The following is a 17456-nucleotide window of genomic DNA, read 5'->3' as shown; positions in this document are numbered from 1 at the left end:
AAATTATAATAACAATAAGTTGCAACAAGTTTCATGTTTCATTCAATCTCAATTTTCCGTGGTTAATTCTATGTAGCAACAGCATGTCTAATGTCTATGTACTCTTTTGTGTATTTAACTAAACGTAGCGAATCCAAAAATGCTCCCCACTGTTTATTGTTATTACCAAAATGTTGTTCTTCAATAAAAAATATTTCTTACGTCTGACAATACTATCTACATTGATAATAATAATTATGTACGTAACATTATGTGTTCAAAAATAATTAATACATGGTCTTCGTAAAGACTATGGTTTATTTTTGTTGGGAATGCATTGAAGGTTTTGTTACTACTTAATTATTGACTTTCATTCTACTCACAGACCTATATAGGTCTGTGATTCTACTAATATTATAAAGCCGTAGTTTAACATTGTAATAATATGTATGGTGATAATTATAATAATTATATAAGTTTTATATTCGAGTTTGTTATTTAAAATTGGTGTTTTATTTAGTGATTTTTCAATAAAGGTACATAATATGTACAATCTGCGCACTTAAAGAATGGATAAACAAACGCGTGATCGACAATATAATTTTAATTCGAGGTAATTAAATAAGTTAATTTTGTATACCAAATGTAATTATAATAACAAAAGCATAAAATTGTTTTTTGTGCGATAATTTTCAAACATTATTCATTCTTTATTAGTGCGTGTTTGATTTATATCAATATTGATGATTATATATGTATATAATACGTTTTTGCAAGCATCTAACATGAGGCACGAGTAAAATTGAAGGAACGCACAAAATTTCAAAATATTTTGTAAATAAATAAAAAAAATAGGAATAATGTATTTTCAATATCTGTAAACAGTATGTACCTATCTATAGTATCCGATCCGACTGTAATACGACGGCCATTTGTTTTATTTAAAAAATCGAGGAGTATGTTTATGCCTACTTGTATAAAAAAGGAGATTTTATTAAAAGCAGATGGACGTAGTCACGCAGTCGGATTTCTTACTAATACGATACAAGGGCGTCGCCAGCTGATAACCCAGTTTTTGCATTTTTTTGGGAAAGTTGCTTCCCATACAAATTCAATGTGTAAAAGATTTTAATATTCGGGAGGTGGGTGTCTGCCCTATCCTGCCCCCTTGGCAACGTCTTTGGTACAAATCACGTTAGCTTATCGTCAAGTTCTTTTTATGTAAAATTATAAAAATATTAAGGCGATTTGTTGTAAACGGAATGCTTGAAATGTTCGAATATTCTCTACTGTGTTTATTTAATGTATCATTTGTATACTTTTATTTTGAAAACTAAGTAGGTAGTTGATACTCAACAAAAAATTAAGATCAGGAGTGTTATTCTGTAAGATATAAGAGACTTATAATCTCGATAACTGTAACCGCGATGATCACTTTAAAGTCGATAGTGCTGTGATGCCGGAATTTATAATGCGGTGATGAAAAATAATTATTAGCATTCCGAACATTTAGATTTCGTAACGCGAATTTATTTGTCTTAGTTACAGTTGTCTCAAAGCAATTGATATTGTAATATTTAATGTACCAAATGTGAGAATATGTGTTGGTATTTTACAGAATAACACTTCTTACTTTTAAAAATGGAAATGAAATCATAATCTAAACTGGACCGAAAATGAGGGTTCATTTCAAATCGATATTACTCATTTTTTAACTTTTAAGCTTAAATATGTTATTAATTTACAACATATAACAACAGCTTTTTATTCAAATGCTTCAACGAGACTGAAGTAAAACATCTAGGTGAATAATTAGGTCTTTAAATTTTAACACCACAAAATTTATGATATTCACTGCACTGTTAATTACGTTTTTTAACCAAGATGCGTTTAAGGAGTTTGTTAAATAAATCTGAGACAAAATACTTGTTCACTTATTTATTATCTGTACAAATGTGGCAGTCTTATATATTTATATATGCTATTATACAAAAAGTCATCAAAATGTTGCGTTAAAAGCAATATTCTATTTTACAAGAGATATATCGACAATGGAGCTTCGTTGCCAGGTACTTTCATACGTATTTAACGCCTTTCCATACGGAATTGCCCTCGATAACACATTTACAGCCGCAGCCCGTGGGGCACATGTCGTGGTGTGTGAACCTGTAATAAAGGGATTTTTTGATGCGACAAAAATAGTAAATACTTATACGCATACTATATAATAATTGCATAATTGGGTGTTTAGCTTGGGTTTGGATTCAGAACAGATATTTCAGTTCATGAATTAGATATTTTCCTGGAAGGATGTGACACTTGAGAGATAAATTCCAGTATTAAAACTCCACCGGACTTGTCCAGGCGTTAGACTTCATTCAGCAATGCCTCTGTGGCCTCTGGGGTTGACTACAGATATTTATGCCGTGCATGGGCTAATAATTCCCAGATGGGCTGCATGGTCGTTCTTTATAAAGGTAAAAAAAACTATATTATAAACAAAATTGAATGGCGTAACAAAGTATGTAGACTCAGAACGGATATTTAAATTAATTGTTTAAAATTTGCCAGGCTTTGAATCTAGAAAGTGACGTAGCCTGCGACATGTCACGTGGTTGTGTACTGGGGAACACGATGGAACAGGTGTCACTACAGATAGTGTGTCACTAGGGTCCGTCCATACAGACCGGCTTGGAGAAGAGATCAGATTTTTATCACGTTGGAAACAGAGTTATGAGTAATTGTATTAAGGTTTATTTTTGCATGTGCACTTCTTTTGTCATTAAGAATGCTTTCGCACTTCGTGTGAAATAAGAGGAGCCGGCTGGCATTGACTGCGTGTTCATTGTCCCTCGCATAGGCGATCGGCCCCGATTGCGAGCGCATTCGCTTTCATATCTTTACAAGCTGGTCTATGTGAAATAGTTGGCGGCTCCGCTCCGGCCGATTCCAAGTGTATACGAGTCGGTTTGTGTGAAAAGAAAAATGCGGGCCGATGCTCTCCGAGCCGGTCTGTGTGAACGGACTTTAAGGCCTGGTCACACAGAGCGCGTATTCTAGCGCCGCGCTAGGGCGTCAGCGCTAATAGTAAATCCTGACACCACTGAGTTGTATTGTACTGAGTTGCAAGTAAGCGGTCACAGGTATGCGCGTACTCGTACGCCCGCGCGTAATTTTTCTCATACAATGACTCAACAAATCTGTAAAAAAAATCCAACGACCGGCAACAAGAACGCGAGCGCCGCGACAAGCGTACGCGTACGCGCTCTGTGTGACCGCTCAGTAGTAACTCAGTACAATACAACTCATCGCCAGAGCATGCCGTCAGGATTTTGTTCTAAGGCTGACACCTAGCGCGGCGCTAAAATACGCGTTCTATTTGGCCGAGCCTTTACGCTGTTTGTCCACCGCCACCGTCACCGAGCCGATACCGATAATTAATGATGGCGTCGAAGTAACGTACATACATTTACTATATTACTATAGTCGCTTGTCCACCGCACGTCCGTTACCCGAGCACCGTCATTCCGGCCGCCGATATTTCGTGTAGGTCGGCGTGACCGCTAGATCGGCATCGAGATTTGACGTGCCGGCAATATAAAACACATTAGAACTTGTAAGGACAAGTCTATGGACACTGCCGTCACACTGGGACAAGAGCAACAAAATAAACCGCCGATATCGGTCGCGGTGGACAAACTGTCGCCGTCATGACATAATAAAATCGGCCTCAAAATAATCTCGTTCTCGGTATCGGCGCGGTGACGGTGCTGTGGACAAACGACCTTATAGTGCGGGCGTGAGTGTCGCACCACTTGAGCATGTGCTTGACACACAGGGCGCAGCGCAGCGCCATCCGCCGGCACGTGTCGCACGGGAGCGTCACAAGGCACGTACCACTTGAGCATGTGCTTGGCGTGTCCGGCGTGCGCGCAGAGTGCGCAGGCGACGGCCAGGCCGCGCACGGCCAGCGCGCACACGGCGCAGCGCAGCGCCAGGCGCCGGCACGTGTCGCACGGGAGCGTCACAAGGCACGTACCACTTGAGCATGTGCTTGGCGTGTCCGGCGTGCGCGCAGAGTGCGCAGGCGACGGCCAGGCCGCGCACGGCCAGCGCGCACACGGCGCAGCGCAGCGCCAGGCGCCGGCACGTGTCGCACGGGAGCGTCACAAGGCACGTACCACTTGAGCATGTGCTTGGCGTGTCCGGCGTGCGCGCAGAGTGCGCAGGCGACGGCCAGGCCGCGCACGGCCAGCGCGCACACGGCGCAGCGCAGCGCCAGGCGCCGGCACGTGTCGCACGGGAGCGTCACAAGGCACGTACCACTTGAGCATGTGCTTGGCGTGTCCGGCGTGCGCGCAGAGTGCGCAGGCGACGGCCAGGCCGCGCACGGCCAGCGCGCACACGGCGCAGCGCAGCGCCAGGCGCCGGCACGTGTCGCACGGGAGCGTCACAAGGCACGTACCACTTGAGCATGTGCTTGGCGTGTCCGGCGTGCGCGCAGAGTGCGCAGGCGACGGCCAGGCCGCGCACGGCCAGCGCGCACACGGCGCAGCGCAGCGCCAGGCGCCGGCACGTGTCGCACGGGAGCGTCACAAGGCACGTACCACTTGAGCATGTGCTTGGCGTGTCCGGCGTGCGCGCAGAGTGCGCAGGCGACGGCCAGGCCGCGCACGGCCAGCGCGCACACGGCGCAGCGCAGCGCCAGGCGCCGGCACGTGTCGCACGGGAGCGTCACAAGGCACGTACCACTTGAGCATGTGCTTGGCGTGTCCGGCGTGCGCGCAGAGTGCGCAGGCGACGGCCAGGCCGCGCACGGCCAGCGCGCACACGGCGCAGCGCAGCGCCAGGCGCCGGCACGTGTCGCACGGGAGCGTCACAAGGCACGTACCACTTGAGCATGTGCTTGGCGTGTCCGGCGTGCGCGCAGAGTGCGCAGGCGACGGCCAGGCCGCGCACGGCCAGCGCGCACACGGCGCAGCGCAGCGCCAGGCGCCGGCACGTGTCGCACGGGAGCGTCACAAGGCACGTACCACTTGAGCATGTGCTTGGCGTGTCCGGCGTGCGCGCAGAGTGCGCAGGCGACGGCCAGGCCGCGCACGGCCAGCGCGCACACGGCGCAGCGCAGCGCCAGGCGCCGGCACGTGTCGCACGGGAGCGTCACAAGGCACGTACCACTTGAGCATGTGCTTGGCGTGTCCGGCGTGCGCGCAGAGTGCGCAGGCGACGGCCAGGCCGCGCACGGCCAGCGCGCACACGGCGCAGCGCAGCGCCAGGCGCCGGCACGTGTCGCACGGGAGCGTCACAAGGCACGTACCACTTGAGCATGTGCTTGGCGTGTCCGGCGTGCGCGCAGAGTGCGCAGGCGACGGCCAGGCCGCGCACGGCCAGCGCGCACACGGCGCAGCGCAGCGCCAGGCGCCGGCACGTGTCGCACGGGAGCGTCACAAGGCACGTACCACTTGAGCATGTGCTTGGCGTGTCCGGCGTGCGCGCAGAGTGCGCAGGCGACGGCCAGGCCGCGCACGGCCAGCGCGCACACGGCGCAGCGCAGCGCCAGGCGCCGGCACGTGTCGCACGGGAGCGTCACAAGGCACGTACCACTTGAGCATGTGCTTGGCGTGTCCGGCGTGCGCGCAGAGTGCGCAGGCGACGGCCAGGCCGCGCACGGCCAGCGCGCACACGGCGCAGCGCAGCGCCAGGCGCCGGCACGTGTCGCACGGGAGCGTCACAAGGCACGTACCACTTGAGCATGTGCTTGGCGTGTCCGGCGTGCGCGCAGAGTGCGCAGGCGACGGCCAGGCCGCGCACGGCCAGCGCGCACACGGCGCAGCGCAGCGCCAGGCGCCGGCACGTGTCGCACGGGAGCGTCACAAGGCACGTACCACTTGAGCATGTGCTTGGCGTGTCCGGCGTGCGCGCAGAGTGCGCAGGCGACGGCCAGGCCGCGCACGGCCAGCGCGCACACGGCGCAGCGCAGCGCCAGGCGCCGGCACGTGTCGCACGGGAGCGTCACAAGGCACGTACCACTTGAGCATGTGCTTGGCGTGTCCGGCGTGCGCGCAGAGTGCGCAGGCGACGGCCAGGCCGCGCACGGCCAGCGCGCACACGGCGCAGCGCAGCGCCAGGCGCCGGCACGTGTCGCACGGGAGCGTCACAAGGCACGTACCACTTGAGCATGTGCTTGGCGTGTCCGGCGTGCGCGCAGAGTGCGCAGGCGACGGCCAGGCCGCGCACGGCCAGCGCGCACACGGCGCAGCGCAGCGCCAGGCGCCGGCACGTGTCGCACGGGAGCGTCACAAGGCACGTACCACTTGAGCATGTGCTTGGCGTGTCCGGCGTGCGCGCAGAGTGCGCAGGCGACGGCCAGGCCGCGCACGGCCAGCGCGCACACGGCGCAGCGCAGCGCCAGGCGCCGGCACGTGTCGCACGGGAGCGTCACAAGGCACGTACCACTTGAGCATGTGCTTGGCGTGTCCGGCGTGCGCGCAGAGTGCGCAGGCGACGGCCAGGCCGCGCACGGCCAGCGCGCACACGGCGCAGCGCAGCGCCAGGCGCCGGCACGTGTCGCACGGGAGCGTCACAAGGCACGTACCACTTGAGCATGTGCTTGGCGTGTCCGGCGTGCGCGCAGAGTGCGCAGGCGACGGCCAGGCCGCGCACGGCCAGCGCGCACACGGCGCAGCGCAGCGCCAGGCGCCGGCACGTGTCGCACGGGAGCGTCACAAGGCACGTACCACTTGAGCATGTGCTTGGCGTGTCCGGCGTGCGCGCAGAGTGCGCAGGCGACGGCCAGGCCGCGCACGGCCAGCGCGCACACGGCGCAGCGCAGCGCCAGGCGCCGGCACGTGTCGCACGGGAGCGTCACAAGGCACGTACCACTTGAGCATGTGCTTGGCGTGTCCGGCGTGCGCGCAGAGTGCGCAGGCGACGGCCAGGCCGCGCACGGCCAGCGCGCACACGGCGCAGCGCAGCGCCAGGCGCCGGCACGTGTCGCACGGGAGCGTCACAAGGCACGTACCACTTGAGCATGTGCTTGGCGTGTCCGGCGTGCGCGCAGAGTGCGCAGGCGACGGCCAGGCCGCGCACGGCCAGCGCGCACACGGCGCAGCGCAGCGCCAGGCGCCGGCACGTGTCGCACGGGAGCGTCACAAGGCACGTACCACTTGAGCATGTGCTTGGCGTGTCCGGCGTGCGCGCAGAGTGCGCAGGCGACGGCCAGGCCGCGCACGGCCAGCGCGCACACGGCGCAGCGCAGCGCCAGGCGCCGGCACGTGTCGCACGGGAGCGTCACAAGGCACGTACCACTTGAGCATGTGCTTGGCGTGTCCGGCGTGCGCGCAGAGTGCGCAGGCGACGGCCAGGCCGCGCACGGCCAGCGCGCACACGGCGCAGCGCAGCGCCAGGCGCCGGCACGTGTCGCACGGGAGCGTCACAAGGCACGTACCACTTGAGCATGTGCTTGGCGTGTCCGGCGTGCGCGCAGAGTGCGCAGGCGACGGCCAGGCCGCGCACGGCCAGCGCGCACACGGCGCAGCGCAGCGCCAGGCGCCGGCACGTGTCGCACGGGAGCGTCACAAGGCACGTACCACTTGAGCATGTGCTTGGCGTGTCCGGCGTGCGCGCAGAGTGCGCAGGCGACGGCCAGGCCGCGCACGGCCAGCGCGCACACGGCGCAGCGCAGCGCCAGGCGCCGGCACGTGTCGCACGGGAGCGTCACAAGGCACGTACCACTTGAGCATGTGCTTGGCGTGTCCGGCGTGCGCGCAGAGTGCGCAGGCGACGGCCAGGCCGCGCACGGCCAGCGCGCACACGGCGCAGCGCAGCGCCAGGCGCCGGCACGTGTCGCACGGGAGCGTCACAAGGCACGTACCACTTGAGCATGTGCTTGGCGTGTCCGGCGTGCGCGCAGAGTGCGCAGGCGACGGCCAGGCCGCGCACGGCCAGCGCGCACACGGCGCAGCGCAGCGCCAGGCGCCGGCACGTGTCGCACGGGAGCGTCACAAGGCACGTACCACTTGAGCATGTGCTTGGCGTGTCCGGCGTGCGCGCAGAGTGCGCAGGCGACGGCCAGGCCGCGCACGGCCAGCGCGCACACGGCGCAGCGCAGCGCCAGGCGCCGGCACGCGCCGCACGCCGCGCCGCGCGCCCGCGCGCCGCACCGCCCGCACGCCCAGCCCGCCGCCTCGCCCGCCTCGCCGCCGCACGCGCCCGGACGCATGCGCACCAACTTCATCACCTGGGAACGAACGGTGTATTAGTTCATTCGTAAATGTGTACCGAGTTGCTGAAATTGCTCAAGAGATGGCGCCAGTAGTATCTATGAATCACGCTATCGAAATTTTTCCAAGCACGCATTACTGCTTTTACAAGTTATGAGAATATTAAGAATTATTTATCGTGACGAAATTAACACAGCTAAAAGTTCTTCAAAAAATTACTTTAAGGCATGTGAAGACTTTTTTCATTTTAAGATTAGACCCATGCCCGTTACTAAACGTTAAACGCTCAAGAATAAAAAACCCATTTATTTTTATTATAAATAAATAAACCAACACTGTACCTCAGTTTTCTTGTAGAGCAACTGCCATCTATGCAGTATATCAGCGTACGCCCGCTTGAAGCAGTGATACAAATGTACTGTCGCCTCATCGAGCACGCATACTGAAGCTCTCTCGGACTTGGACAAGGTGGTGTCAGTGTGGAAGTTCTCGGCTTCTGAACACGAGTTGCTGCGGAGAATTGGCAGGGTCCACCCGTCCGCGCTGATCTCGCTGTACTGGTTGATTGTGCTGTATGGTGATGTACTGTTGCCCTGAGAAAAAGATCAATGACGTATTATTTTCATTACCATGTTGTTTATGTAATGAAATTAACAAATTAGCGTGCACTCTTCGATATTGAGTGGTCACTGTTTCCCTTAGACCATAGACCATAAATTACCCCAAATAAGACCTTGCCTATCAAAGATGTGTATGAAGGAAATGACCATACTTACACAACTTGATGTGCTTATTGTTGAGTCCGAACTGGAGCTGCTCGTGTCGTTGAAGATGGAGAACGCACACGCGAGCATGGCCGCCATTTGTATATCAGCGGCCTTAGCGTAGTGTGAAATTCTGAAATTATTATTTTTAAATACATACATACACGAAGTGTAAAACTGATATTATTATTAATTAAGACTAAATACGCAACAAGTACAACAAGTGACAAGCATGCAGTCAATCTGATGGTAAATGCCTACTGCCGCCCATGTACATCTGTAATCAACCACTCCACGAGTGCGCCAGCTCGCACTCGCCCTCCTCCACCGACCACCGACCGTGCATGGTCTCCTCGCTGGAGGTGAGGTGGTCGGCGGGCCGCCGGGCGTGGCAGCCGTACCGCCCCTGCAATACGTACAGCGCCTGCAGCATGGTGCAGCACAGCGGGTGCGCGGCCCAGTGCATGGTCTCCTCGCTGGAGGTGAGGTGGTCGGCGGGCCGCCGGGCGTGGCAGCCGTACCGCCCCTGCAATACGTACAGCGCCTGCAGCATGGTGCAGCACAGCGGGTGCGCGGCCCAGTGCATGGTCTCCTCGCTGGAGGTGAGGTGGTCGGCGGGCCGCCGGGCGTGGCAGCCGTACCGCCCCTGCAATACGTACAGCGCCTGCAGCATGGTGCAGCACAGCGGGTGCGCGGCCCAGTGCATGGTCTCCTCGCTGGAGGTGAGGTGGTCGGCGGGCCGCCGGGCGTGGCAGCCGTACCGCCCCTGCAATACGTACAGCGCCTGCAGCATGGTGCAGCACAGCGGGTGCGCGGCCCAGTGCATGGTCTCCTCGCTGGAGGTGAGGTGGTCGGCGGGCCGCCGGGCGTGGCAGCCGTACCGCCCCTGCAATACGTACAGCGCCTGCAGCATGGTGCAGCACAGCGGGTGCGCGGCCCAGTGCATGGTCTCGTCGCTGGAGGTGAGGTGGTCGGCGGGCCGCCGGGCGTGGCAGCCGTACCGCCCCTGCAATACGTACAGCGCCTGCAGCATGGTGCAGCACAGCGGGTGCGCGGCCCAGTGCATGGTCTCCTCGCTGGAGGTGAGGTGGTCGGCGGGCCGCCGGGCGTGGCAGCCGTACCGCCCCTGCAATACGTACAGCGCCTGCAGCATGGTGCAGCACAGCGGGTGCGCGGCCCAGTGCATGGTCTCCTCGCTGGAGGTGAGGTGGTCGGCGGGCCGCGCGGCCAGCGAGCGCGCCGCCAGCGCCGCCAGGCTCCACGAGTGCGCCAGCTCGCACTCGCCCTCCTCCTCCGCCACCTTCGCGTTGCGCTCGCACATATCTGTAAAACATGTTTCATTGTAAATAAAATAAAAAAAAATCTGAGAAAATCAAAACTTTTTAAATCCTTTCTATTAAAAAAAAATAATTAAATATTACCTACCGGAACACCATTAATTAAAATAACTTTGGCCGGCAAATTCGCACTTTGCCCTCGGCGACAAACCTCAACACGGTCACGTACCGACGGGGTCGTCCGCGTTGATGACGTACTTCTCGGCGAGCGCGCGGCTGAAGGGGAAGAGCGCGTCGGCGGCGTACAGCAGCACGCGCGGCGCGGCGCAGCCCGAGATGCTGCCGCGGCTGCGCATGCTGCCCGCGCGACGGCTCTGCGCTTTCTGTGTAACATATGTTTGTCATTGAAACTAGTGTGCCACTGCTTGGCTTGGCTTTGTACTCAAAGCGAATGTTGTGAAATTGGAGATTAGGCCTAAAACTTTAGGCTTGGGCAACGTGCAAATCTTTTGGATATATATTAAGTTAAGATTAAAACTACTTCGCAACAATCCGCTTCAAATATGTATGATGGTATATATTTTAAACCATGCAGTATGGGTACATAGGTACATAGGGTGGTACACCCTCCCTCCCTCAAAGGATGCGTGCAGATGCAAAAATTAAAAATATACACCACCATACATACCTCAACCAACACGTGTTTCGCTCCAAAACCGAGCATCATCAGGGTAAGTTGACTCTACGACGGTTAATCGTTAAGTTTGGATATACACCTAATATGTAACATACTGTAAACTGACTATACACTGTACTTCCTTGGAGGTCTGCCTACATAGTGAAAATTTTATAAATACTTTCTACTTACATAACTTCACAAAGCAAAAGTATTAGAAAATAGGTTTTTCGTGTGATCATGACCGACTGCTAATTTAATGTCGATACTTTATTGGATGATTAAGGGAAAACTAAGGAAACACAGGAAAACTTAGTCTAACACAGGTGGCCATTCATATTTTTAATGGAAAGGAAGACTGTGTATTTTATAGAAAGCAATGTTCTTTTTAAGATAAAAAGGATAAAATATAGAGTTTGTACAATAAACGAACTGTAACACATAGTGCATTACACTTCGTAATACACACTGTAACACTGTGTTCCACTATGTGTTACAGAATTAGGTTTATTATAGGCGTCTTATGACATTAACCATAAGTGTACTGACCCATCTATCCTGAAAATAGAATGTGGTGATAGAGTTAGAGGCGTGTCGGTGCAGCAGCTGCGGGAAGCCGGACGCGTTGGTGGGCGACGGCGTGGTGGTGGCGTGCGGGGACACCGAGCTGAACCCCGCGCCGAACAGCCCCGGCGTCAGCGATAGCGATGACATTGACCTGGTAATGGCAACGAGACTCGAATAAAAAATCGAGTGGCAATTCTTCCGGAAATAAATCTATTTTGAAATCGAGAGGATCAATATGTCGGCTATTATAGGTGTAAGAACCTTGGTAAGCCCTTGAATAAATGATTATTTTGCCATTTATAGAATTTCATCTTTGATGTGGGACACTGTCAGGTGGTTCAATGATAAACGAATTCCGTTCCATTCCCAGGTAGGGAAGGTAATTTCTAATCTTTTTTATTGGCCCCGTACCGTAAACTTGAAAATTTTAAGCAGTTTACTAGAGTTGCTATGACAGTGATTTTACCGAATATTCGACCATGCTCTATGCTGAAGCGTTGTTTATTTCCTTGTTTAAACTAAGATGAAAACTTCTTTAGAATCATCTCAAATAATTTAAAGATAGAAACATGAAAATCGAGTCTTAAAAGAAAAACTTGAAATTTCAGCATATAAAATGGCGACTTTTTAATAAGCCTTAAAAACCTGAGTTTCTTCACTACCTAGGCGTGCCAGTCTCGTGCTTCAACGACAACCGCCGAGCATTGGGCGGTCGGTTGAACACGACGAGCGTGCTGACTCCGCACCACGTAGCTCCGCATGTACGAGGGAATGGTATGCAAGAGTCGCCCGCGTTCTCGCTCTCCGACTGGCTTCGTTGACTCGATTTCATTGAGTCTGAGTCATCGCTCGACTTTACTGGTATCTAAAAAAATAAAAAACAATATATTTTTCAATGCTACGTTAGTATAAGTGGAAGATAGACTTGAAGAGTTCGTCGTCAACCAATTAATGTCCTTTATCAGATATTGGGCACAGGTATCTTTTCAAGGATCAGTGGACTATGGTCTAAACCCCTTGTGACCGGTGGACCAGTGGGTGCTGCCCAAATGTGGATTGTCAGACTTCACACATCTTTTAGAACTGTTTTTATTACATAGTTTTTATAATTATCACTTGACTACATGAAATGTTATTTATTGAAAATTTGTTATGTATGATGTTACATAAAATATTCACAAATTGATAAAAGAAACTTACTTCATCAATAGAGGTCGCTAAAGTTTTCAAGCAATGTAAAAGACACCTGTGGCCTTCCTTTTTCTTCCGGTACGCAGTCCTGTTAATAGCTTGAAGTATTTTAATAGTGGTTGCGCTATCTACATTAGTTCCTGAAAGCCATGAAAACTTGGGTATTGTCTGTTCTGTAACATTCCTAGGGAATGTTACTTGTAAATTGGCAGTGTAACCGTTCCGTTCTGAGTGTATTTGACAAGTTCTAGTCTCTATGTTCATATCTGTCACTTCTATATTAGCCATCTCTCGTATTGATTCGAATTCTTCATCAATTGACGTAATTACTTTGTGCGTTAGTTTAGTCTGAAATGGAAAATAAGGTCGAAAAATACTAAAAATATAGTTATATTCACCTTGAAGACACATCTATAAAAATAATTATGCATCAATGAAGAAAAATTAATTTTAATATTGTACGTACAAATTTTAAAAGCCCATTCTTACCATTTCTTGGCCCTTAGAATCGCTAGAGAGATCATTAACAGAACCTGCAGTGGATGCATAGCTCACTGCTGAAATACACAAAGATATCAAAAATCATTAAACCATTTGTAAATTTAATCAAAATCCACTTAATGATATTTCACTCAGTTAACCAATATACTTACACTCACTATTATTATCATCATCATTGTCAGCCTCATCAGGTAAATAATGGAAACACATTTTCAAAAGAGATGGATGCATTGTCCACACCCTTAGAGACTGATCCCTCCCCCATGTGACCAACTGGTAATTTGACGGTAGTGTGTTCGGTCGCCACACCATTGTCTGAACTGTGTCTGTGTGTCCAACTAACCTGTGAGTCAATGTACCCTCCACCCATATACCAATAACCCCAGCCTGCTCCACCCTTGGCAACCCTCCCCAGCCTACTCCAATAGTTAACAAACCACTACCAAATGGTGTGTAAATAGCTCTCCAAACTGGAAAATTGGTCATTATAATATTCTCTGGTCTCCTTCCATTGTTGATGTCAAAATACTTTATACTGCCATCATGGCTTGATGTTACCAACTGGTACTCGTGGTGTGGACTCCAGTCTACTCCATGGATTTTGCACAAATGTGCTGATATATAATGTACAGGAGCGGCACTTTTACGGTAATCCCAAATCTTTATGTCGCCATCATGTGCTGTTGCCACTATGTGTGATGCGACCTTGTTCCATTGCACCTGTGATGCACCAGCTAAAAACAAATTACATTTATTTTTATGTGTGATTAATGTGCCGATAGTTCTGATTTTTTTATGTGATAGAAGCAGCATTTAGGTGGTTATTGATACCCATGATCTTATGGGAGGCTTTCCATGAACCTATCACATAATAGAAAATATGTGACTATAGTTTGGTTGCAAACTTTTTACAAACATCCATTTAGCAAACATACTAGAGCTAATTTTTCAAAAGCTTCCAATTTAAGAATAGCTGATCGAAATCTCATCGCATAATAAGTTGTGGTTGGAATACAGACTTATTTTATGAAATATTATATTGTTACAATTTATTAATTTGCATACATACCTACAGCACACAGAGATAAAACAGGCTTCCTTGCATCTCGTAAGTCCCATAAATGAGTGAATGTGTCGATGGAGCATGTGGCAATCAGATTGTGGTCTTGTCTATGAAAATGTGTATCACTGACCACTCGAGTGTGCCCTCTCAGAGAGCATATGCAAGTCAAATCATTCCCTGCCCGCCATTCATACACATCAACACGTTGGTTACTCTGCAAAATAAATATACTGGTTTATGCAAATATTATTTGCTAACTTGGCCTTTGTATACATATTTCACTAAATATACCAGGTGCAATAAGTTTATGTAACCATACAAATATACTTGACTGCTAAAATACCTAATGGAATAATGCATGTTTTGAATTATGCTATTACTGTTCCCATAAAACTGCTAGTCTGCTCTGAATATAGAAAAGAATTGTCGGGCCATATCAAATTGTATGACTACACCTGCTCACAACAACTTCAGAACGGACTAGCAGTTTGGCGCAGGGTATACTATGGTATAATTGGTATACAAAATAAGATTAAATAAGGTTTTAATTTAGTAAATAAATTTACATTAGTGTGTAAGGAGGTAGGCACATTTTGAAGAATAAGGAAATTGATATACGAAAATTAATATTTACATACAGCGATCGCACAAAGCTTCTGTCCTGGGTACGTCTGGCACCACTCAGCGCCCGCGGCGTCGTACTTGCTGTGACGGGGGTACTTCTTCACTATGTCGCCGGTGTCGTCCTCCAGGCTGATGTGCTTGATGGCCAGCCACCGCCGCCCAGCTAACAGCACATTGTTCCCCGAGTAGTCGACAGACATCGCCGTTGCCTGCAACTCTCGGTACTCCCACTTCATTATCTCAGAACTCCAATGCACAGACATTTTTTAACTAACTTAACTTCTCTCAATTATAATTGTCATTTGTAGTAATATATAATTGTCATATAGTCCATACTCTAGCGAGTAAATAATCTATATGGAACTACAGTCATTGTTATCGAATAAACAAAGATAATGTACTCAATCAAATAAATAGACAAATATAACCTAATATTTCATTGACATTTTATCAGTCAAGGAATCAGCTGTTTGACAATTTGACAGCGATTTTTTATGTTTATTTGTTAATGCGATCAAATATTCTTATATAATTTCATTAGGTGTTAATTAATGTTTTATAAATTGTAATTTTTCATCATAAGAAAATAGATTTCGTTATTAATAGAGAACCGAGACCGATAATAAATAATAATATAGACAGCTAAATGTGAAGTGTCATAATGACACAAATGACAATCGTTTTGTGCGGTAATTAATGACATTTTATTTAGTAGTATATCGATGGCGGTAATATTTTAATTGATTGAATTGAAAGTAAACAGTATTGTAAGGTTCAAATTTAACTATGGCTCAACTAAGATTAGATTTACAGGATTCATCTTAACATAAATTTACTGTGGCATGGCACAAATGTTGAGAAAATGGCGTTTTAAATTATTTTTTCATTGCGTACCTCGGTTCGCCGCCGGGCTTGTTTTTATTTATGTTTATTGCGAATATCTCATTTATTATGTTACACAAATACAGGTATATAATACTGGGAATTCCATATTCAAATAAAATTTATGTCGCATGTAATTTTTCTTTTTATTTTAATTTATTGAACTTTTTTTTATTCAGTGTGGCTGGCCAACTCTGTCCAAAGAGCCAGGTGATGGTGTGGAGCCGGTGTATGCGATGGTCCTGGCCGATACACACCTACTGGGTGCCCGCGAAGGCCACTGGCTAGATAAGTGGAGACGTGAATGGCAAATGCATAGAGCATTTCAGACTGCCATGACCTTACATCAACCAGAAGCAGTATTTGTGCTAGGTAATTATTTTTTTAATATATTCAAAGTACACACTGTACTTCTTTTTAAATTGGTTCAGTTATTTCAAGTCATATGATATTCAAACTGGCTTTTTATTGTTAGTTTATTCCAGATTTGAATTTTTTTCAGGTGATTTATTTGATGAAGGCAAGTGGTGCCCTCAAAAAGAATTTGATGACTATGTAGAGAGGTTCAATATATTATTTAAAGTTCCCGAAGGTACAACCATGTATGCTGTAGTCGGGAATCATGACATCGGATATCATTATAGGTAAGTTGAATAAAATTAAATGTATTGGAAGAAAGAAATCATTATAATTGTAAAACATTTTATGTATAATTCCAAATTAAACTTATATACCTAAGATCAAAAAAATGCTAATTTAAACGTGGATTACATTTATTCATGCAATAATTTAATAAAATCTCAGCTATGTAGAAAGTTATTTAATACAGAAGTTGGCTCTAAGATAATAATTGTATTAATATTATTTTTTGTCATGTTTTAAATGTCTTCTTGGCCTATATTAGATTTATAAAATTACATTATATCATATCTGTTCCTTTCTCCCTCTCTCACTTGTTATATTTTTAAATCTAAAATAATCTTTTCTAATTTTTAACTTTAAGTAAGAAGCTTGAAAGAGAGTCCCGGGCAGCTGGGCCAATTGAAAGTGATGCTTTTCGTAGGTAATCCCCATTATATTGTCACTGGTAGTGTAGTGTTTAGAGAATACATTTGCAATCATCTTAAATTAACAATAACATTTGACATTAAAATGCTATTGATCTTTTTGTCATGGCAAGGGTAGTTGTACCAATCTACGTCTCCTAACATTTTTGATTTTGTCTAATAGAAACATTCATTTTAAACAATAGATATAAAACCTAATCTATTAACATTTTAGGAGAACTTTAGGTATATAGACAGATTGAGATATTGTAATTAAGTACATTACAAAACATAGTTTTTTAAATTGGATTAAATTTAATTACAAAGGCATTAATTTCAATTATAAACCAGATAAAGATAGAAATCATTGAATCAATTATGAATTCTAGACTGTAAGCCTGATCACCCACTGGCTGTTGTTGTATGAGCATTGAATTTTATTGCTTAAACTACTGAGTAGCTTATGCCGCTGCAAATGTATATGTTTGTTCAATAACTAGAGCAATATGTTTTAATGACCAGAGCAGAGTTAGCGGTGTTTTATTTAAAAAATATGTGACCAGATGATTGTTTATTCCTCTCTGTTAATGTATAAGCTATCAAATAACCACTGAGCAGTTTTATCGTACCTACTGGTAGCTCTGGCCATAAGTAGTTAATATTA

General features: G+C 48.3%; 2 protein-coding genes across 5 annotated transcripts in view; one reads left to right on the top strand and one right to left on the bottom strand.

Annotated features, from left to right (window-relative positions):
- Positions 1-1902: 1902 nt before the first annotated feature.
- On the bottom strand, positions 1903-15150 carry Wdr59 (WD repeat domain 59). Its single transcript, XM_073080825.1, has 13 exons — positions 14879-15150; positions 14247-14454; positions 13330-13911; positions 13166-13233; positions 12686-13024; positions 12148-12350; positions 11468-11636; positions 10472-10625; positions 10105-10288; positions 8978-9098; positions 8543-8794; positions 7995-8218; positions 1903-2145 (listed from the first exon to the last, which is right to left on the bottom strand). The coding sequence occupies exons 1-13, from the start codon at positions 15125-15127 to the stop codon at positions 2055-2057; spliced, it is 2844 nt and encodes a 947-aa protein (XP_072936926.1). The 5' UTR covers positions 15128-15150; the 3' UTR covers positions 1903-2054.
- A 445-nt stretch (positions 15151-15595) lies between these two features.
- LOC140748102 (metallophosphoesterase 1-like) overlaps positions 15596-17456 on the top strand; it is a 53284-nt gene continuing 51423 nt past the window's right edge. The window contains exons 1-4 of one of the 4 annotated variants that reach the window (XM_073080820.1): positions 15596-15832; positions 15926-16118; positions 16249-16390; positions 16750-16809. In XM_073080820.1, the coding sequence (XP_072936921.1) occupies positions 15707-15832; positions 15926-16118; positions 16249-16390; positions 16750-16809 (521 nt within the window). In that variant the 5' untranslated portion in view covers positions 15596-15706. Of the gene's footprint in view, positions 15833-15925; positions 16119-16221; positions 16391-16749; positions 16810-17456 lie in introns of all 4 variants that reach the window. The other 3 variants (XM_073080819.1, XM_073080822.1, XM_073080821.1) reach the window with 3 other exon arrangements.

Source organism: Epargyreus clarus, unplaced genomic scaffold (assembly GCF_041222505.1).
Source record: "Epargyreus clarus isolate Ecla_fem2 unplaced genomic scaffold, WU_Ecla_fem_2.2 ptg000015l, whole genome shotgun sequence".
Lineage (NCBI taxonomy): Eukaryota > Metazoa > Arthropoda > Insecta > Lepidoptera > Hesperiidae > Epargyreus > Epargyreus clarus.
Note: the sequence above shows the minus strand (reverse complement) of the source record. Positions and strands in the feature narration are given on the sequence as shown.